Source organism: Phaeoacremonium minimum (assembly GCF_000392275.1).
Source record: "Phaeoacremonium minimum UCRPA7 unplaced genomic scaffold PA7_03_scaffold_480, whole genome shotgun sequence".
Taxonomy (NCBI): Eukaryota; Fungi; Ascomycota; class Sordariomycetes; order Togniniales; family Togniniaceae; genus Phaeoacremonium; species Phaeoacremonium minimum.
Window position 1 is genome coordinate 201,431 of NW_006921382.1, and position 21,995 is coordinate 223,425.

Below are 21,995 nucleotides of genomic sequence, written 5' to 3' on the forward strand. Positions count from 1 at the left end.
CGGCAAACGCAACCGTTATGATGCTTTCGACGACTGCTGCAACTTCTCTATTTTTCGTAGGTCCCATCTTCTCGTGGTTTGGTCCCAGGATTTGCTTCCTCGTTGGAGGCTGGACCTATGCCCTATACAGCGCGAGTCTCTTAAACTACAACCGTTAGTATTGGGCTTCAGCCGAGTATAATTTGGAAACTAATATTAGGACAGACCATCACAATGGGTTATTCGTCATAGCTGCCGGTGCCATATTGGGTGTTGGAGCTTCATTTCTATGGATCGTGCAAGGGGCAATCATGACCACCTACGTTCCAGAGCCCCAGAAAGGACGTGCAATCGGGATTTTTTGGATCATCTTCAACCTCGGAGGGGGAATAGGATCGCTTGTGTCATTCGCTTTCAACTTTCACTCCAAAAGTGGAACAGTTTCAGACTCAACCTACATAGCCTTAATGGCGGTTATGTTTTCCGGCTGGGTTCTTGGCTTATTTATCTGCAGCCCTTCCCGGATCGATTTGTCTCAGCTACACGTCGTTACCGCAACGGAAAAGCACACTATCAAGGGCACCATCTCAATTGCAGTGAAGACGATTGTCAACTGGCGCGTCGCTTGTAGTAAGTAACTCTAGATTTCATCGTTGACTTGATAGAAATGCTAACACGAGGATGTCAGTGCTGCCTCTCTTTCTTTGCGCGAATGTCTTCTATTCTTACCAACACAATGATGTAAATGGTTTGAATTTCAATCTTCGCACTCGCTCACTCAATGGCGCGCTGTATTGGATGGCGCAAATGATAGGAGGTCTTCTAATCGGCGTCATCCTCGATTTACCTTCCCTCCAGCGCCCAACTCGAGCCCGCCTTGGTTGGTTAGTGCTCTTCGTTACCGGCATGTCCATTTGGGGAGGAGGATACGCGTTCCAGAAATGGAAAGATAGGCGTACCGCAGCTGGTTACAAAGATAGTATTGATTACACTCATGGATCTGTCTCAACTGGGCCCATCTTTCTCTACCTCTTTTACGGCGCGTACGACGCCTTGTGGCAAGGCTTCTGCTACTGGATCATTGGAACAGAGTCAAATTCGACTAGTCGCGCGGCAGTTTTGGTCGGAGCATATAAGACATTTCAGGCCACTGGAGGTGCAATGGCATGGCGTATCAATGCGCTCAAAGTGCCGTCCATGACCCAGCTCGCAATGAACTGGGGCCTGTCAATGGGTGCGCTGGTCTTGGTCCTACCGACTGTTTGGACTGTCAGCAAAACTACTAGTGCAAAGGAAGAGACAGGATTCATCACCAACCTGCCAAGTCAGAAGGGTGATGCACGTATTTAATATTTCATCGTCACCCCACCCCCTCCCCCCGTATCACGCAGCCTTAGAACCTTATAGCAGATGGTAGCTTAGATTAAGCAATGTAGTATCAGTACAAGCGATACTTGAGAACAGACTCACATCCAAACAATGCAAGCATAGAAACTATAATTATTGTAATCCTAACTTTTCTCCAACCAAAATCTGGGTATACCTCTTCCCTGCCGCAGTAATGCAAAAAGTTCTTCCTTCCCCACGATATCAAGAGGTTCTTGGAGATCACCTAATTTCGAACATGAGCCATCTCAAAATGAGGGGCACCCTCACTGCCTCGATCCTGGAACTCAACCGCAATCTCCTTTGTCCGCATAATGCCCCAAGAGTCGGTGCTATTCTCAAGGATGCTCCTGTCGCTACCGTCATCACGCTTGCCACCGCTTTCTTGTCGGGAGTTATGCTGAGCGCTGACAACAACGGTATTGGTGTTTGAGCGCTTCAGGCCATTCTCGTCTCCTTCATCATTGGCAATATAGTATCTTCTTGCTGTTGTTTTAGCGTCGCGAATGAGCACGCGCAAAATTGGGATGCTGGCAGCGATGATGGTGACGCATGATTCCGCATTGCCCCAAATGAAAAGATCGATACCATCGTCTGTTTTCCTTAGAATTAGTCAAGGAAAATATTCTTTGAGGAAATCAAAACTTACAGTTGTCCATAGATCTCATTGCTGGAATCTTGCTTGTTTTGACAAGAGCTGTGATACCGGCGCTGGTAGCTATTAGCTTGTAGGTTTGCGAGCTAGCAAGAAGAAGACTTACAAAACGCCACAGCTCATAGCCACGGCAACACCAAACTTTTCCTTCTTTCTCATTTGGAGACCCCATACCAGTTTCCACGGAAGCAAAGCTAGAGTAATATCCATAACTGCGGAGTATACTATACATTGAGGGTTAGTGCTAAGCATTCCATCTAAAAAGAACCTTGATGATCTGTACCAGCAGAGAAGATATCATAATCAACAAGCACGTGAAGCGGCCAACACGTTCCGGCTACAAATATGTTCCTATGCGATTCGGAGTCAGTTATTACCATATAGAGAGAGAAAAGACTACAGGAAATCCTCCTAGGATATGTCTCGGGAGCAAGACTCCAAAATTTAACAACATCTTCAATACTCAAAATATGGCTACGAGAAGTCAAAGCAGACTCCGGAAGCTGCTTACCATGATCTCTCGACGGGGGAGCACTGAACCCAGATGAAGAGTGCGCTTAGGCCCATGGCAATATTTGACGAGATTATGATGAACCAGACGGACGCTCTCATCCAGCCTTCAGTAAGTCTCAAGAGGGTGAGTGCAAAACTTGTCTTGGACCAGATAGCCGCGGTCAATGAGAAGGTGCCCGCTAAGTTGATAACTTTGAGCATCTTTAAGTAGCTGGGATATTTATCAAGTGGCAAGTCCCAGATATGATAGCCATAGCCAAGTGTCACAGCATATGTCAACAAACAAGTGGTGACAGAGATGCACATCTACTGTATATCAATAAATGATTGCGGTGATGTGGTTTGAATACGCAGAGCTTACCCATGAAGCAATAAGAATAAGATCGTCCCACCATAGGCCGCGACGCCGCAAAAACTTGCAGTAAATTCGAAGTCCTAGGAATCCTGCGGCGAGTAGTAGTAACACCCAAATTGATGCTATCAGACGGCCACCGCCATTGTCATGAGGGAACGAAGCTATCTGCTCGGGAGTCCATGGCCAAAAAGAAGTTGAGCTGTTTGAGGAACCAGTCGAGTTAGAAGTTGATGACATTTCCTCGATCTACAGTGGCTAATATCATAAAGTATAATTCAAAAAAGGTGTAAGTGATGTCGGCTAGCTGAGATATTGACAGGTCTATCAAAGCAGCTATATAATTGCCTCGTGGCATCAGATTAATGAGACAGGGTACTCAACCGCAAACTCGGTAACGTGGGTCATGTCGATAGCATCTTATAGCTATTCTTGCTCCGTTACGGAACCAGAGATTCAGACTTTCCCGCACTCTACCATTATGCCTCAAGGTGTCTGCCGCACCTGATCAGGTCCGAGCGCACGCTGTAGATCTAGGACACTTCAAGGCAGGGGTGCTTCTGCAGCTGCCGGAACAATCAGAGCTCAGCTTGAATTTAGCCGGATGTGCACATCGTGTGGGGGAGGGTGTTGCGGGTGCACATGGCGTCGAATCAACTTAGGTGACCGACTCTTCAAATGCAAGTGCCCGCTCGCTCAGACACGCCAGCAAAAAACCAGTGTCCGCGAGGAAAGCTGATCACCTGAAGGCCGACCAGGCTGGTATTTCCCTAAATAATCACAGAGGGACTCGCTCGGAATGTTTGACTCGCGTCCTAGAAAAAGGCTTTGTCTGAAGGCTGCCCTGTGAGAGATAAGCTGAATGCATACAGAATTTTCAAACGCTCCAAGTTGCATGAAAAACTCGGACCAAGATGCGACTTGGTCTGGGCCAGAGTGGTGGCCAGATTCTAGGGTCAAGTTGGGGTAATTCTTGTTTGACAATCTGCAGGCGCGCCGTGGCTTGCATCGTAAAATCATCGTGAATGGCTCAATGGAACGAACTACTCCGCACAGCCTTAAAGCGGAGAGGGTTGCACTTTCAACATGCCATTGGCTGTTGAATCTGGAGGACCGCTCGAATCAACTCGATCACTCGTTGATGATGTCGTGACAACCTCCAGCAAGATGAGTAGTATGTGTCTGTGCGTGAGTAATGGCACAAATGTAGGACTTCCTGATCCATGAAGCAAGCTATTCTTCATAGAGATCCAAAAGAGCTCGATATGCAAAACAGATGTAGATCAGCTGTAGGTCACAGGTGAGCCAGTTGGATAGTAACTCCATGCTCGGAGTGCGCATCCGCAACGGGCAGGAAGACAACAGTCGCGCGTGAGTCATTCAGAGTCTTAGACGAGATTGTGGCAGCAGAGTCCACCCTGGCCGTGCTGATGTCAGCGGATGGATCGTGCCAAAAGACCACGGTGTACTCCCCGCCAATGATCTCAGAGAGGTCACCAAACCCGTTGGAGGGAGACCTAGACCTAATAGTCAGGGTACGTGTGAATTGAATGACCGAGTGTTCAGAGGAGATCTTGGTGGCCTGTCAAGTAAGTAGTAAGTTGATGTCAGAACAGGTCGGGTCTTGTCAATGGAGGGAGCTTTGTAGGCACTAACCTGCTCGATCGAGACCTGGCGGTACTTGTTGCCAGCCATCTCATCGTCAATGCCCAGGCCTGGGTCGCCCGTGATAGGGGCGCTTTCTCGCGAAATACCGTCGTCGAGGTACATTTGATATGCCTGTAAATCAGTCAGCTAATGTCTCACGCCAACACTACCATTTATACGTACACTATCTTTGCCCGGGTAGATGTGTAGAGTAATGGGATTGGCAGGCTGCTTTGGCAGGGAAGGGTCGGGGATGTAGTCTCGGACCTCGATCTTGGGAATGATACCTCCTTGTCGGTGTCAGCAATTGTATTTCAGGACTCATCTCATTGTGCTTCACCTTCGCGAATGTACATGGGAGTGGTATATGGAAGCTGAGAATCTTCATCACTGATGAGGCAGTTGTACTCGATCCGGCTACCACCCTCAGCGGGAGGGGACAACGCCACACCCAGAGGGTCATCAGGGCGCAGGTTCATGGCATACCACTTATCGGGATATGGCAGGTAGAGCTTGCGGGTTCGGCGCTTGTCTTCAGGGATTAGAGCAGGCGCAACGAGTAAGTCGTTTCTGACCATATATTGACTTCTGGTAAAGTATTGGTTCTAATACAGCCAGGTGGTAAGTACAACTGTTTTGTGGTGACCAGAAGAGCTAGCTTACGTCGGCCGAGAACAGACTTCGATCAACTTCATCGGTGATGACCTAGAGACGCGTTAGTACTGTGACTTGGAGGACACTTATGGACTTACCATGGCCCTCGCAATAGGCAATCCCGTTATGAGGTTCTCAAACATGGCATCGTACATGAGCTGCATCAAACTGTAACGGAGTCTAATTTGATAACGGCAGACAGGAAGAACAGCCCGATAAAGCATCGCTTCATGTCCCTGATAGTTGTCCTTGTTGTCTTCGTAGTGCTTCTGGTAGGCATAAGGCTCCTGGAACTGCTTGCCATCCTTTCTCATCGTACCCTGTCTGGGCCCGTCGACCCAGAAGCGTTTCTTGGTGTAGTGATTCCTAATACGCAGTGTAAGCCCACATTCGAAGCAAACAGGGAAGATAGTAGACTTGCCGGAACCAAGGCAAAAGAGAGTATGCGCAATACCAACGAATGAGAAGCTCGGGGTTGACAAAGTCATGCTCAGAGTCGATGAACTCGAAACCACCAACATCCTGCCCCGAGATAGTGATACCAGACATGCCGAGGGCTAAAACTTGGGCCACTGAGATGTTGAGAAAGTCCCAGGTAGAAGCGTTGTCTCCAGTCCAGAGCCCTGCGAAACGATGACTTCCAACGAAACTGCCACGGCCGATAATAAAGTTGCGCCTGTTCTGTCTCCAAGACAGTTGTGGACTGATCTTGTGGATGTTGTTCAGGCCATGGTAAGTAGCTTTGTGCAGATTGTAGCTGTACAGAGCCCATATCTCAATAGCTTTCTTCTGAACTGCTCGGTTGGAGTCCTTGGACCAGCCGTCGGAATCGAGTTTGAGCCTGAATGGTAGACTAGGACATGGATGTGATCAGCATATTGTAAGAAAGACCAAGGCCGGGCCATGCACGAGCTTACGCTTTCATGTCTCCGTACTCCTCTGCAATGCAAGGTCCGGTCATATCTTGCCAGACGAAGTCAAGCCCGCACTCAAAGAGATACTTGTATTGCTCTCCCCACCACTTTCTCACCTCTTTTTTGTTCAAGTTAGGATAGTGTCCTGGATGGCCGTTACCCCAACCATAAAAGACACCACCATGGAAGGGCTGTTTGTTGTTGAAGGTTTGCGCAAAATCAGACTTGTCGGGCTCGAAGTAATCCGGCTTCTGGTCAATGGGCGATATGAATATCTGTTTTCCAACACTCCAGCCCTGATAGCGTTGTTCATGAGCATCAGGTGCCGACGGATCGATATCACGATCATCAATGATAAAGTTCCCGTTCTTCAGGCCCTCATTTAGGGTGGAGTAGGTATCGCTGGGAATGGAGCTGATATACGGCGTGATGTTAGTACCGCATTTGACGCCTTTCTCTCTCAGTGTCTTGAACATGTTGACGGGGTCGGGGAAGTGCTTTTCTCTCTTGTCAATGGTAAAGGTTCGGTAGTCATCCTGCATATCAACGTCGATGTGCATACCATCAATTGGAAAGCCGCACTTGCGATACTCTTCAACTGCTTCGAGAACTGATTCCTGATCATCGTAGCCGTAGCAGGCTTGGTGGTACCCCAAGACATATCGGGGCTTGAGCCTGGGTTTGCCAACAATGGACGTATATGACTGGATCAGATCTTGCATGCTGTCTCCCGCGACCATGATGGCCTGAAAGCTGTTGAAGCGCGTAGCAACGCGCACAGCACCCTGGTCCTTAACCCCAACGTCAACGCAAATATGCGAGTAATTATCAATGAACGTCGAAATTTGAGACCTGTATCCAGGGTGCGAGTCAACTTCAATCCAGAACGGCTCTGAGTGATACAGAGGCTCTCGGTCATCGGTCGGTCCCTTGCCGTAGACATTCTGGTATCTCATGTTGTCAAAATCTAGAAGAATTCAATCAAAGCACTGATATTACCATAGAATGAAGAGATAAACTTACTGAAGTAGTTCATGTACGTCTTTTTCTTGAACAGGTGCTTGCCACCCTGTTCACCAAAGCCCATAAAGTCCGCTGTGACGGACTTTTCGATGGACAGAACAGTCGCGTTACCCGAGTATTGGAGACCTCTAGGTCTGGTCTTCCAAATAACGGCAGCCTGAGCGCCCTTGGAAGTGGACAGTTTCATTTTCTTGACAGTCTCAGAATCAAATACTTGCAGCTCAGGAAGCTTTTCTACAGGAAGACTGCTCTCCAAGACACGGACAGCACTGATCCTGAAAGGGTTTCTTTGTACCCACAGCTGGAGCTCGACTCGACGCTTTGGAGTCTTAGGATACAGCACGGACTGGAGAATGTAGTATATCGGGTCTTCCAAGATTTCAACGCCCCATTCAATGTTCTCAATGCCATCGAGAGTGGCGATGAGCACGCTAAGAGTATCCCGAATGATAGTTCGACTAGAAGTAATTAGAGAAATGGCCAGTCTCTTGGGCAGCAAAGAGTGATTGAGCAGTAACTGACGTGTTGAAATCAGTGAAATCGGAACCATTCTTGTTATTGGGGTCGAACCGGATCCTCCAGACCTTGGGACGCATAAACTGAATCAGGAGAAGGGAATCATCATTGAAACGAAACACAGCTCCATGACTGCAGGCAGGGTTTGGCTTGCCATCGCCCAGCAGTTGATCATTCTTTTGAAACGAAATTGTGACCGGCTGCTTCACATCTCCGGTGCCGGAGTCAAGACTTTGGAAGAAGTCATCGGCCTTAACAAAGGTATAAGGGTCGCGACGCTTGATATCCTCATAACTTCCCATTCTGCTCTCTATCGAACTAGGCCTGTATGGTATTCCAACGTATATAGCGTTGAAAGAGGTGATTGAGTTGTAAGAAGAGCAGATAATGGAGTGTTGATTCTTATATGTCTGTCGTTCCCGGGTTGACCGCCTGTGCTCGCTTATGTTGTGTAACGGGAGTCTGGTATGTAGTTAACCGCCACAAAAGTTTTGTGGCTGGAATGCTCCCTTGCGTGGCAATATTATGCAGTTTGACAGAAGTCATGGTGCATCGCTGTCATTGAATTCTGGAGTGGTGCTCCTTGACTGGGTTTCGGCCCCAATCACCTGTCATTCAGACGAGCGGATCAATGCAGGTGCAAGTGTAAGCTGAAATGCGGTGGCAACTGCAACTATTATTGCAACTATGGGTGTGACTGTAAATGTGAGTGTGAGGGCATAAGTACGTCTGTTGAGGGTGTGGTAAGAGTCCCTTGCGGAAAGGGGCACGCGGCTTGTGTGTCTTGGACTAGTGTATCTCCCGAACTCTGGACTAGTTTTCCTTACAAAATATTTAAAGCGGCTTGGATTGGAGGTTTGGCTCATTCAATACTTCTCCCGGCTTCTGATCTACTTGCTGTTACAGGAACTACAGCACCACGAAATTTGTGTTACTGGAATCGCTGTTGATCAGCCGCACAAAACGTCCACAGTCAGAGTGCTCTCTCGCCCAATAATCAGTTCATACAGATCGACAGGACAAGGAAATTAATGGTACCGCACCATCCGTTAATTTTTGAGTGATGATTCTGAACTGGACTCGGCATCATCTGTCTTTTGAGCACGCCAAGACTACCGGTACAAGTGCAAGTGTAAGGGAGGGTGTAACTGAAACCGTAATTGTAATTGTAAACTGCAACTGCAAGCGTGAGTGCAAGTGTAAGTAAGGGTGTAATTGCAGCTGCACATGTGCACAAGGATACAAGTAAGCCAGAAGGGGACGTTGTTAGAGTTACATCTAGCTCTCAAGCACACATCTCCTTCTCGGATCGCATGTGCATACATGGACTCTAAACTTGTTGTACAGAGGTAACACTTGGAGTAGATTGTATTGGAGGCTTGGCTAATTGCTGCCCAACATGATTCGGGTACTACTTCATCTCCCCAACCGACTTATTATTCTAGGAAGTATATGGATGATCAGATCCACTTGCGAAGGGTCGGCAACGAATTTAAGGCAACCATACAAGTATTGTTGAGTGTATGTGGCAAGTATCGCAGGAAAGGTTATATGGCCATTTTGAGAAGCCGAGCGCTATGTTATAGATTTGGAAAACCGATTGTTGAATGCCGATGAGTAGATTCACAGACACAGAACCAAACACAAACACAGGCACAGGCACAGGATACAGCGACAGTAGCAGAGATTCCAAGGACATAGCCGTGACTCCATCCTATACGCCTGCGATGGTTCGGAGTTCACAATACATTTAATTAGACCGCTGACAAACATAAATAGGGACGACTTACTTTGAATGAATCTAGTTCGCATAAAATAGGAACCAAATTGCTTGATCCTGTTCCCATATCACTTCGCACTGGGTCTTGCGCACCGTACTTCCTACATACTGTATCTATGTGATCATGTTACCACATATTTCTGAGCCGTCTTTTGGTGCCTCAGTTATTGAGGACACACGTCAAGATGGTTACTGGGTGGAGACGTTCCACTTCAGCAACACAGACCCTGTTCCAGGTGTTATCACGTAGGGAAAACACACACTTCTATGAGAGGAATGAGCTCATTCGATGATAGATCCGGATTAGTCTCGGGGGAAATAGGATTTCTTGACAACCCGATCGCTGCTCGGGCAGCTGATCAATGTGCTGACACTCACAAAGTGTTCGAGGCGGATGTCACAAAGCGTAAGTATCACATCATCTTACCTATATGGCCTAACTTTACTAAAGAGATAAGCTTGGACCAAATACTTGATTGGAAAATTCGTTAGTCCCGTCGCCGTAGTCGCCTATGATATTACAAAAAACGGCCTCATGGACTTGATTATTTGCCATGACTACGGGGGTTCTACGCTCGAATGCAACATGAAAGGAGGATGGATCTCTTGGTTAGAGAACCCCGGGCGAGATAAGCTTGGAGATGGGTTCTGGAAGCAGCGTAAGATCGGCCGGTGGCCTGCTATGTATCGATTGAAAGCTGGTTACTTTACACAAAGGTCTGTAGTATCTTGCCGCGACTTGGAGAATATTCGTGTCAGATAGTCTAACCAGGGTAGATCATTTCTTGAAATTGTCGGGGCATCCATAGTCCCGGGTGAGCGCGACAAGGTAATTTACCCCATTCCATACCTAAGATCTGACCATTTGCTGACTTCGGAAACAGACGACTCCGGTTCCAATTATCCGCTTTCTATCACCAGAGAACATCCTTGAGGCGTAAGACAGAGGAGTTCACTTTACGCTTCAAAGCTGACACCCATAGAATCGAGTGGCCTCGTGAAGTCATCGACGATGAACACTTTACAGTCATTCATGAAGTCACCAAGAAAAGGTCAGTCTAGTGGTCCTTCTATCGTAGTATGGTTTTAACAAGTCATTCCCAGGATTGGCGGGCCAGACAGCCTCGACTCTCTGCTTATATCGTCTCGCGAGGGCATAACCTGGCTGTATTTTGAGGGTGGTGTTTGGAAGCGGGATCGGATAAGTATTGGAGAGCCACAGGAGCCACGGCAGCTTCCTGGCTCTCTATCTCCAGGCTTAGGAGACCACTGGGGCGTAGGCTGCGCTGATGTTGGTAAGCTGGATGGTGATCCTTTCGCGTACATCGCAACTCTGGAGCCATGTCATGGTATCTCCGCTTGTGTCTATACCAAGACCAGCCGCGGGATGAAACATAATCTTTGGAAGAGACATGTGCTGGACACCTATGGTACGCCAAACCAAAGGCTCAAGAGAGGAGATGGCCCCGGGCAGTACATTGTCTGTGCCGATTTCGATGGCAGGTTCTCCATCTGAAAAGCCGAGTCACGCTAGATGCCTAACACAAGATAGGTGATGGTGATGACGAATTCCTCCTGGCGCTCGTCGGACCTCTTGACCGGAATGATGCGCAAGACGCTATTCCAGTGAGAGATATTTGCTCCCTCATTATAACCTACTAACAGCCGCCACTTAGCCGCCACCTGGGTCTCATCCTTACAAAGTAGGCGTATCCTCTGTTAATTGAGCCTCAACTTCCATAACTAATTTTATCATAGGGTATCATGTACTACAAAGCCATCGACATCCGAAGAGGATTGTTTGCGAAGTGGAGAATTGCTTCGGGGTCATCCGCTCGTATTGCTCTTGGGTCAGTCCACCTGATTCCTTATAAAAGTCGACAGTTTTCTCTTCTGACAGGCTCAGTGACTTTGGTGGCACCGGAAATTTAGACCTTGTGTCCACCAGCTTCAACGTCCGACTTTACTATGAAGAACCGAAGCCTGTTACTACTCTCCACCTGAACCAGATCGAGAATCGGGATAAAATCCCAACTGTTTGTCCCATTGTCCCTACTGCTTGGGATAATGAATGTCTAATATATCTTGCACGGGCTCGAGAGGTTCGAGAGCTGCACAAGTTATCTCTAATAGAGATTGCCAACTATGCGATAAGCGTGGAAATCCATCCCAAAGATGGTAAGATCTCTCTCCCGTCCGGCCAGGGTATCAAGGTTTTGTATGGATCAGTACATGGCGAAGACATCCGAAAGCCACTAGGACGTTCCGGCTTCCCTACAATTTCCCCGGTCACCAGTAATGGAACAACTCTCACAGCTAGCGTCGACAAGGGTGCTATCATGCTGCGTCTGGTTCCTCTAGGTGAGCCGGGAGAGTGGGGAAACACTGAAGACGTGCCAGTCAAGACGATCGTTGACTTAAGCAAGATGGGGCTCAAGCTTCCGCCTCTAAATTTCCGAAAGGTAGAGGACCTTTGGTTCGGCGGCAACTTCAAGGGCAAGAATTTCTGGAACCTGTCGGGGTTTCATTTCCGCTTTGCTGACGACAAGTCGGAGATTGCCCATATGCAATTCTGGACTGCCGGTATGTGTAATGAAGACTCTTGTCCAATATGTCATGCTAATGAATGCTGCCAGGACCTAATGTTGACTGTGGCGTACACAATCACAGCGCAGATATATTCCAGGAGATCCATATCTGCCTATCTCCCGGTACCGGCAATGGAGGGATGTCTCGTCTGATTGAGTCCAAGACAGAACCAAAGGTCAATGACTGTAGTAGCCAGGATTTTGAGCATGTCGTGCTTCCCCGGCTCTATGAACATGGAGGCATGTGGTATCGGGACTCGTACGGCACTGTAGTGCGAAATAAAGAGAATGCGGTCGCGTATCCTTATCACAAGTGGCAGGCTGGCAGTGGGCCAAATCTCGACATTTGGCTTGCCCTCGAATTCAACCCCGACCAGGACCTATAGGCAGATACAGCCAGTACCATAGGAGAGGTCCCAAGTGTAACCTTCAGCAATTGTTGAAGAAGCACGGTCGTTTAATTCAATGTCTATTCCTGTTACAGTAAATTGGAGCTTGGTGTCTTTGTGTTGGCTCTGATAACACCTACACATTATGCAGAGTGTGTCTCATGGAGCGCGGTCTGACATCTCAGCGACATCTGTGCGACGAATCTCGACAATTGTGCATACAGTTGACGTGAACGATTCCCCAGATACGACACTGATGGGTTACTAGTGTGTTGCTTCGTAATCAATATCGTCAAGACTAATGCAGGTTCATCTTCAAGCCGATGCACACATACACACAAACTCCCAATCTGTCTCTCTGGCCGCCGGCTCCTCTTGTACACAACAGAGCCAGTAAGAGGTAACTTTGGTAGCACTGCTCAAATTTTGAGGATACACGCAATTCAAACCATTTACAAGAGGCGTCTGGGCGCATCCTTGCTGCTGCTTCGCTGGTACCGCAATCGCTTCGGACCCCCTTGACGTCCGACGGGCTCGAGTCTTCTTCTAGTGAAGATATGGGGACAATCATTTCCTGGCTGTCACCCGTGTCATACGAGTCGTCGCGGCCAGGTGTACGATCGCGGGCAATAGTCTCCTGTGAAGGTGGTGGAAACGTGCGCCACAAAGACATTTCAATAGCTTGAATTGCTTTCTCTGGCTTTTCTCGCTCATGTTAGCAAGTGCTTGATGCTTTGTTGCTCGTGTATAAACTATGTGTCCTATTAGTACTTCGATATGTGAGTAAGGGCCTTCAGGTTTATGTCCCAAAGTAAGCTAAGGGTTACTTGAGCAATACTCAAAGGGGCAGGTGATCGTGATCTTGGCGGTCCTATTGAGTAGACCGTAGAACTGTATTGATAGCTGAAGAGCTAGTCTCTTCATCTTTAGGGTCATGGCTATGAGCGTGGTCTTATATAGAACTATGAAATGTTTAGCCCACACTGATGATCACCGCTGCTCAGTGGGGCTCCCTGACTCTCAGTGACTCTGGGTGAGCCGGCCTTGGTCTTATCCTTTTTCTTATGTGTATGTGATCCTTTGCCCTACCTTGTCAGGCCGCCACGCTCTGGCTCCTACGGGGTGGTCAGGTTTCTGGCCGTGACAACTACCCAGTCGCTTTCATGAAACCGGACAAATTACATGATAATCACCTAGAGATCACCTCGATTACCTCAAGGAAATAGCCTAGGGTGAGCTTATAGCAGCAAAGCCAATGCAGCTCACCCTATTGGTCGGAGCTTAGTGACCCGAGGTAAGTCCGTCTGCAAAACTGCCGTATTGGTATGTTTAGCTGGCTTTCAGTTGTCACAGCAAGACCGTCTCCCAAAATTCGGGCGTTCCCAGGTTTCCGAGGAAGGAAGCCTCAAGCTCAGCCTGTCATTACGGAGACCATGGAGTTTGGAAATTTGAAAGTTTATCATTCGGGCTTGAAAATGTAAGCTTGTGCCCGCGTTTAGCTTCAAAAAGATATATTTCAAAGGGGCCAGTGGCTTCACTTCGAGGTTTTGTAGTCATTAGTTGCTTGTATGATAACCTGGCATCAGAAATCCTTTTTAGCTTTTGCCAATTGAGCTTACAGAGCATGAGTGTATTTAAAATCCTCGATGATATACAGATCTCTGTTTTCGTTGAATAGGTCCCGACAACTATCGGCGTGAGAGAGACAAGTAGTAGAAAATCGTTCGAGAAACGTAAGCTATCAATATCAATGGAGTTCCAGGCTTATTTAAACCCAAGAACAATGATGATAGCTAGACAATCTGACAAGATGCTGTTTGTCAGGCACGGCAGCTCGCCACTATTATCGCGCCGCAATGAAAGATGATGACGCAGCCACTGGCGGATTCCACCCTGGCGGCGCAGGATTCGGGCACCATCCTTCCCCTGTTTCGATGGTGTAAGCCCTAAGTTACAAAACCGCTAGCCTGTTGATTGGCCGAATAAACTTTTGGTGGTTTGGATCAACATGACATGGCGTACACTGATTAGAAAGCAGAATTTTGCGAACACAACTGTTCGACAGTTACTTATCTCCACTCGGAAAAGGTGATACTTGTTAAGTCTTACTATGTATAATACTATTACTCTCCAGAGACTTATTGCTCTAAAGTCATCAAATAAATACAAATTAGAACTTTGAACTCTACGATGTTTACAAATCGAAGTTGCGGCAATTGCCATAATTGGGCTCCGCATGATGTACAGGCGTCGCAATAGTGAAAGTAGCGAGATATGTGGGGCATCCCACCTCCAGTGATCCTTCGCGCAGAGACATAAAGCGGCCGACAGTTCCCATACTCGAGCTTCGCCACGAATTCTCCCTCTATACTTCAAGGTTGTCCAGAGTGTATGCAGTGGACACCTACATATCAACATTGGAAAAACCCACTTGCAATGGCGTCAAGTATTAGCAGCTCGGGTAATGTGGAGGCGAAGGGATCTGTTGGCTCTGGAACGGATAAGCATACGAAAGGTACAACAAGAAAAAGCTTCAGCTTGGCCCATGCTTACAAGGTCTAAAGCCTATCTGCTCAACACCGCTGCTGAGGTGAGTCCAATTACCTCTCTAGTTCTTCGATAAAGTGGCTAAATCTAAGTAGGAGGAAAGGTTACGCCTTCGTAAGACTCCCAATTTGATAGTGATTACTTGTACTCACAAGTTCAGATTATCAGCATCAAGCTCTAGTGACATTACAAGGCGGAGACTTGCTTGTTAGCTCCTTGAACAAGGAGCCCCAGGCAGCACTCGATCTGGCAACTGGCACAGGTGAGCGGATAAATCTGCCCACACCTGATTTGCTTTGTGTACCTGACAGACATTAGCAAATTGGGCCTATGACTTTGGTATGCATATCTTGACGCTTTCAAGGAGCCATCTCTGATTTCAGTGCAGCAAAAAAGTATCCCAACGCAACAGTGTACGGAGTTGATATTACCGAAGGCTTGGACCCAGAGTATGTATCATCGCTGTTCAGCTTTCTAAGCACAACACTTACATGATCCGGAGCACACCCTCAAATTTCCAATTCCAAGTGTTGGATATACAGCAAGAATGGTCGTTTGCTGAGCTCTTTGACGTCATACATGGCCGCCTCCTGATGTCGCTTCAAGTGGACTTTAAGAAGGTGATGAATCAAGCCTACAACAATTTGAAACCCGGAGGCGTCCTCGAATTTCAAGAGTATGGGTTCCCACCTTCCTATAATGAAGGCCAGGACCCGAATGCTGCGACCAGATACTTCTTTGATTCTCTCGTGAAAGGCATTGGGCTTCTGGGACAAAACTGGGCGAAACCTGCCGAGTTCGATGTTCTGATGAAACAGCAAGGGTTTGTGGACGTCCATGTCCAGCGCCTGAAGCTGCCAATGGGATGTACCTCCGACGACTTGAACGAGAACGAATCCAGCAAGATCTATGTAGGAGAGGTTCTTCCTCGTCATAGGTCGATGTGGAAGATGGTTCTCAGTAAGACTCTTGGCTGGTCCGAGGAGGCCATTGTCAAAGCTATAGACGCAATGTTGCAAGAGATACAGACGGGAAAGTTCCAAATGTTTATTGATTATAAGATAGTCTACGGCAGAAAGCCCGAGTAGATTCTGACTATCGCGACAATTGAGACAGGGCGTGTCTTCCACATCGAGATGTCTCAACAGGTGCGTCAAAACGACAATCAATTGCTACATGTGTCAAAATATCAAAATATACGCAATAGCGCGTATTATATTCAAATGGCGTTTTTCAGAAGTCTACTCGGCTGGGTACGATCACAACTACATCAAACGGCTTCAAATTAGGCTATAGATGTGAGCTAATCATAAAATAGAGATAGATTGGGAGATATATAGACCAGAGGTATGTTATCTATGCGATGGGTCCATAGAAGCTGAATCTGCTCAATGGGTCGTACTTCGTTTTCAAAGCGTGGAGGCGCTCCTGTCGACATTGTTCACTCCCGTACCATTCCGTCGGAGCCTCGTCTCCATAAGCGTAGTTCACATACACATGACGTTTATTTCGACCACTTCCATCATAGAGGATCTGACGGAGCTGGCTTCCGAGCTTATAAGCGGCCGTCTCATGTTCTTACCCGGATCGGGTATATGTGATGAGGGGAGCAATCAAATGATTGTCTGCTCGGTAAGAAAAGGGGGTGGCATCGTTGTTGAATGCTTGCACGTCATGCATGGAATACCCCTCAAACATGAAGAGGGAGCCGTTGAATGCTGAATCGCCGTGAGTAGCAGATGCAAAGAGATCGTATACTTGCCGCTGGGCAGTAGTGTAACGGGCCCTGGGATACTATTGACCAGCCGTCAGAAGGATATAATGATAAAGTATAAAGTTAGCGCCATTGAGTTGATCCCCACACCACTACATCGACAAGCTCGCCGAGTTAGGTCTGTTTAACGTGGACGAGTAAGATTCCTTGGAAGAGTGTTATGACTATTGCACACAAGCTATCGAGGTGGCGAGACTGACACTGAAATTGTACTTAGGATACACGCAGCTGTCCGTTAATACTCTGGAAGGCCGATCTCAATCAGTATGGTTGCTATATTCAGTGACTCTTTTGGCCTATCATGGAACAGTATAGGGGAAGGAACACGTGAAAGCGGTCCCTAACTGATAGTGACTCTCTCGCCGTGACCAACCGGAATCATCAGGGTTCTATGTACACCGCCACCTCTAGGGCTACACTCTACGGAGGCGCTAAGGCAGCTATCAACATTCGTCGTCTAGCCGGTAGGACAGGCTCTCAGCAGGATGTCTTCCCAGCGTAGATGGCCAACGCGATATCGGAGCCCAGGGTGGCCGTGAACTGGCCGCTTGAGTCCACCGTCACGTACGTGTTGCTCTGCACGTTGCAGTACGTGCCCGCGGGCAGCGAAGTCTGGTACGTCCGGGTCACCGAGCCCGACTCGTGGTTGATGGCCACGTACCCCTTGTCGCCCCTTCCGAAGCCGATGGCATTGTTGCCGTTGTCCCACCAGTCCGTCAACCCCTGGCCGCGGACGGCGTTGCGGAAGGCGACCATTCGCAGGATCTCCGGCCACGCGTGCTGGCACTTCCAGCCGTCCTGCCAGCAGGCGCTGACGGCGCCGTTGTTCGGCGGGCCGGCGTCCGTGTCGGAGAACTCGTAGCCGGAGTGAATGTCAGTGGCTCCATAGGGATACGCGAGCATGAAGACGTTGGCCAGGGTGTACTTTGCGTTATCTTTATAGTTGAGAGTGGCACCGTTGCGCTCGGTGTCGTGGTTGTCGACGAAAACGGCGGCGACGGAGTTGCCCAGGTACCCCCAGCCCTCCCCGTAGTTCTTGAGATAGGCAAGTTTCTCGCTGTTGAGGACGCGCTTGAGGTCGTAGGCGTAGCGGAACTCCTGGACGTCGCCGTTACCGGTGTATTCCGTGGGCTGGACGGCTTCCCCCGAGCCGTAGATGACCTCCTGTTTCCAGTATGTAGACGGGTTGGTCAGGCGGGACTTGATATTAGCAAGGTCTTCAGTTGCCATGTGCTTGGCGGCATCGATGCGGAAGCCGTCGACGCCGAGACTAAGCAGGTCGTTTAAGTAGCCGGAGATGGCCTTGCGGGGGTACTCCTCCGGCGTGTCCAGGTCGGCCAGGCCGACAAGCTCGCAGTGCTGGACGTTCCACCTGTCACCGTAATTGTTGATGTCGGAAGTGCAGTCGTCGAAGTCGTAGGAGGAGTAGAGACCCGGGTAGTTATACTTGGTGTACGACGAGCCGCCGGTGCCGGTGCCACTGCCGGACGACATGTGGTTGATGACGGCGTCGGCAATGACCTTGACACCGGCTCCGTGGCACGTGTTGACCATGTTGACAAACGACGCCCGGTTGCCGAGACGGCCGGCAATCTGGTAGGACACGGGCTGGTACGAGGTCCACCACTGCGAGCCCTGAATGTGCTCGGCGGGCGGAGAGACCTGGACATATCCGTAGCCGGCTGGGCCGAGGGTCTGGGTGCACTCCCTGGCGACGGAGTCGAAGTTCCACTCGAACAGGACAGCCGTGACGTCCTTGGTGCCAGGCGGGGCGGCATGCACGACAGGAGGGGCCATGGCCGTGAGGCCAGCGGCGATCAGCGCTACGACCGCATTGAGGCCGGCCGTGATCGTGCGTGGCATGATAGAGATTTCGAAGGCTGCGCGCGCGAAATCTTTTATACCTTAGCAATCACCCCAAGGACGTGGGCGTGTGTGTTCTTAGAGAAGACACGAGTCAAAGGGACAGGACGACTCTGGTGGCGGTGGCAGTGTTGAGCGTTGAGCGTTGTACGACGAAGATGAGTGAGACGGCATGTTATCTGCTGTTGTACGGACGGGTATTTGATTATATTCGTTCGAACGAGACATCTGTTCACGAACATGCTACTCATCGCCTTAGGCAGTCAGTCGGACCGTTATCCATCTAGTCGGTCCTTTGTCAACACTCTTCGTCGACGAGCATCTCCACACGTTGCAGCAACTAACCTGGCCTCGACCAGGTGGTGCACCTAGTTGAACTACCTACCACCTGGGGTTGCAGCGGGTGTGCCCCCCTGACTTCCAGTGGGTCCAGCGTCCGTCAACCCCGCCCCCGCAGGGCAGACCTGCCAATTGCCAGTCAGTCTCAGCCCCCGCGCCCCCGCAAATGGAACGGTTTTGTGCAGCACCAGTCCCAGGCAAAAGGATCTTGTGAGCTCCAAGACGCAGAATCACCGAATCCCGGGCCGAGATATCGAGCCATTTCTAGATTTGAGACTTAGTTCTCGATCGATTCATCGAGGCTGAAATGAACGCCTCAATGAAGTGTCACAACCTGTAAAGAGAGACATGCAAAGAGATCACGTTACGTGAATGTGATGTTCATGAGCGAGCCTCTCTGTTTGTCCTGTAAAGACTGCATGGAGCCATAACATAGCTTAGAATGGATGCAGATTTCGCTACTAGTTGCTCAAGGAAGTCCTAAGCTGATAAAAGCCAGAAACTCATCCTGCAAAGATATAGTATGAAGTGTAAAGTAATGTGTTGTAAGGGAGTAGCTTAGGTGTGGCCTAGGTATTACCAAGATGTAGGCCATCCATGGATTCCCCAGTGCCCCACACTCTGCCCAGGTGATGTTTGGTGTTAAGTATCTTGGCAAGAGAACTAACTGCCTACCTACGTCTTCCCTCCTGCATCGTGGGAACTGCAAGGCCGGCCTACTCCGACAGCAACTCCGCCCTGCGCAAGGATGTGTGGCCACGTGCGTAGAGACGGGATCTTGATGGACTGCTCCTGGGGATGCGAGACCATCAACTCACATGATAGCTATTTCTCGCTGCTGTGATCACAGTCTTCTCAGCATGTCGGCCTTTCCACAAATATTGGCAGATCAATCCTGGTCCTGAAAGTAAGCTTTACGTTCTGTTCTCACGTTCGATGCTCTGATTAGAAAATAATTCTTGCTAGATTGAAAAGTCCTATGTCTGACGATATCTCCTATTTCCACAGATCGGTAGTATATCATAGTATTATAATTTTGATTTGTCTACAAGTGTCGAGAGATTTAATGGGTCATGGTCATCATGATTCCATCCAGGCATGTCAGCGAGATCTTTTGCAGGTGCACTTCGCCTTGACTTCAACGCATCACCTCCGGGCCGCCATCTCCATGCATGCGTCAGGTCTTCGGCCAAATTGCCCTCGATCAATTCAACAACATGTTTACCGATGTTTGGAAGTAGCTTGAAGCTATGTCTGCAAGATATTAGCCAACCGTACATCGTAGTTTGTTCAATAGTATGTACTCACCCGCTATCGCCCGTGGCGAGAATGAAGTTTCTCCACTTCGGATGCTCGCAGACGAGCAACGCTGCGTCGGCAGTATCTGTGCACCAACATAATGAGCGATTGAAGAGCTCTTTATTCTTAAACCGCGGAAGAAAAGTTGATATGGCCTTGCCAATGCTGGCCTCAGACGCGTCAGGATAAGTGTCGGTCGGGTGCTTGGCATGAGACCTTGGGACAGAAATACGCTTAGGCGCGTCAGCTCCATAGGGCTGATGCTTCTTGAATCGAGTGAAGCCTGGGAACTCGTCACAAACTTTGACGACATTGTGTCTACGCAAAATTAGTCTGCCTGCTGAGACAAGGATTGGTAAGTGAAATATGATTTACTCGTTGGGTTCAAAAAAGAAGCCGTAGTTCCCGTTGTACACTACAGGTGTATCTTTGAAATCTGCCGCTTCTTCAGGAGTCAACTGCATGTGAGCGTAGACCCAAGCCTATGCATTGCCATTAGCACAAACGCAAACAGTTCTGGAAGTAGAGAAACGCACTTTCGAACAGCACTGGTCATCCAAGTCTACCAATGCCGGGCTCCATGCACCTGCGGCCAGAACAACCTTGTCACCGTAGTACTTGGACCCATCAACAGTTTCGACGCCGATGCATGTCTTGCCATCGTCTGCAAACAGAGGCTTTTTAAAAGACCCAGCACTGAGTACCATTTTGTTAGTCTACTGCCATTGCTCGGCCGACGGGGCCATTAGTAGTCGCCTCACCTGCCAAAGCCGAACTCGACCCCTTTATCTCTCAATACCTCACCTATAGCGTTGATGGCCTTCCCCGCAGCCAACCACCCTCCATCTTTACTAAATATGGCTTTCCACCCCTGTCGAACATTTGAACTTTAGCTGAGCCACTGCGTTGTGTGGAAGCATCTGCTTTCACCTTGATTTGGTCCCGCTCCAACAGTGGCATCTTCTCCAATATCGCGTTCTCGTTGTCGAGCCACTCATTCGTCTTCTCTAATCCAGCACCGGCATCGAGAAGGGCTTGAAACTGTCGTCGGAGGGATTTGATACCCTCTTCAGAGTTGTCACAGTCGAGCTAGTCAGCTTTAGCGTCGCGACCCTTATTTAGACGTAAAGTTAAGGCGCCATACCCTACCAGTGTTGTGGAAGAACGGACTGAACAAGTCATCGTTCCTCCACATGTCTCTTGCCTCCAAGCTCAACTGCAAATCGACCTTATTTCGTAGCCGGATGCCCATTATCTTGTTTAGATCGTACCCGGCCGACTGGGCCGAAGGGATTGGGTAGGTGTCCAAAACAGTGATGTTCGAGGGAGTGTAGCCCGAACGGAGGAGGTGCAGGGCGGTCGAGGAACCGATCGTGCCCCCTCCGCCGACAACGATGACTTTCGTGGTTGCGCGTGAAGCAGTCATCTTGTCCGGTGCATTTACATCGTACTCTATGAACTCGAGAAAAGTCTACGTGTGATGTGGCGGTTATAAAACCGACGACGGAGAGCGTGGGAAGAAAGCCGCCCCCTGGTCGTGCAAGTCGTACGATATAGCCTCGTCTTCCCCAGGACGTCACGAAGTCGGCGTCTGAATCCGTGACGTAAGATAATCGTTTACGACACGATAGCGTCTAGGAGAACCACGGCTTGTGACGGCCCGCAATCCAAGAGTCCGATGCAGGAGATTGTTATTCTCACCAAGCAATGGCGCGGGTCGCATGCACTAAGCCAGAGATCTTAGCCGGCAACTCATGCGCCTAAGACCATGCGATCA

The 21,995-nt window shown here is 49.0% G+C and overlaps 4 protein-coding genes across 4 annotated transcripts; 1 reads left to right on the forward strand and 3 right to left on the reverse strand.

The window, feature by feature from the left end:
• Positions 1 to 1,591: 1,591 nt before the first annotated feature.
• Positions 1,592 to 2,033, reverse strand: UCRPA7_6636 (putative integral membrane protein; the record flags this gene model as incomplete). The annotated part of the gene is made up of 2 exons (XM_007919173.1): positions 1,592 to 1,959; positions 2,015 to 2,033. 2 exons carry the CDS (start codon positions 2,031 to 2,033, stop codon positions 1,592 to 1,594), a joined length of 387 nt encoding a protein of 128 aa, XP_007917364.1.
• A 2,146-nt stretch (positions 2,034 to 4,179) lies between these two features.
• Positions 4,180 to 7,719, reverse strand: UCRPA7_6637 (putative glycoside hydrolase family 31 protein; the record flags this gene model as incomplete). The annotated part of the gene is made up of 10 exons (XM_007919174.1): positions 4,180 to 4,467; positions 4,542 to 4,664; positions 4,716 to 4,822; positions 4,873 to 5,137; positions 5,196 to 5,237; positions 5,285 to 5,552; positions 5,641 to 6,039; positions 6,104 to 7,067; positions 7,124 to 7,581; positions 7,646 to 7,719. The coding sequence occupies 10 exons, from the start codon at positions 7,717 to 7,719 to the stop codon at positions 4,180 to 4,182; spliced, it is 2,988 nt and encodes a 995-aa protein (XP_007917365.1).
• Positions 7,720 to 10,806: 3,087 nt separating this feature from the next.
• On the forward strand, positions 10,807 to 12,393 carry UCRPA7_6638 (putative fg-gap repeat-containing protein; the record flags this gene model as incomplete). Its single annotated transcript, XM_007919175.1, has 5 exons — positions 10,807 to 10,849; positions 10,972 to 11,045; positions 11,178 to 11,269; positions 11,320 to 12,002; positions 12,056 to 12,393. The coding sequence occupies 5 exons, from the start codon at positions 10,807 to 10,809 to the stop codon at positions 12,391 to 12,393; spliced, it is 1,230 nt and encodes a 409-aa protein (XP_007917366.1).
• A 4,801-nt stretch (positions 12,394 to 17,194) lies between these two features.
• Positions 17,195 to 18,580, reverse strand: UCRPA7_6639 (putative alpha-amylase protein; the record flags this gene model as incomplete). The annotated part of the gene is made up of 1 exon (XM_007919176.1): positions 17,195 to 18,580. One exon carries the CDS (start codon positions 18,578 to 18,580, stop codon positions 17,195 to 17,197), a length of 1,386 nt encoding a protein of 461 aa, XP_007917367.1.
• Between the last annotated feature and the right edge of the window lie 3,415 nt (positions 18,581 to 21,995).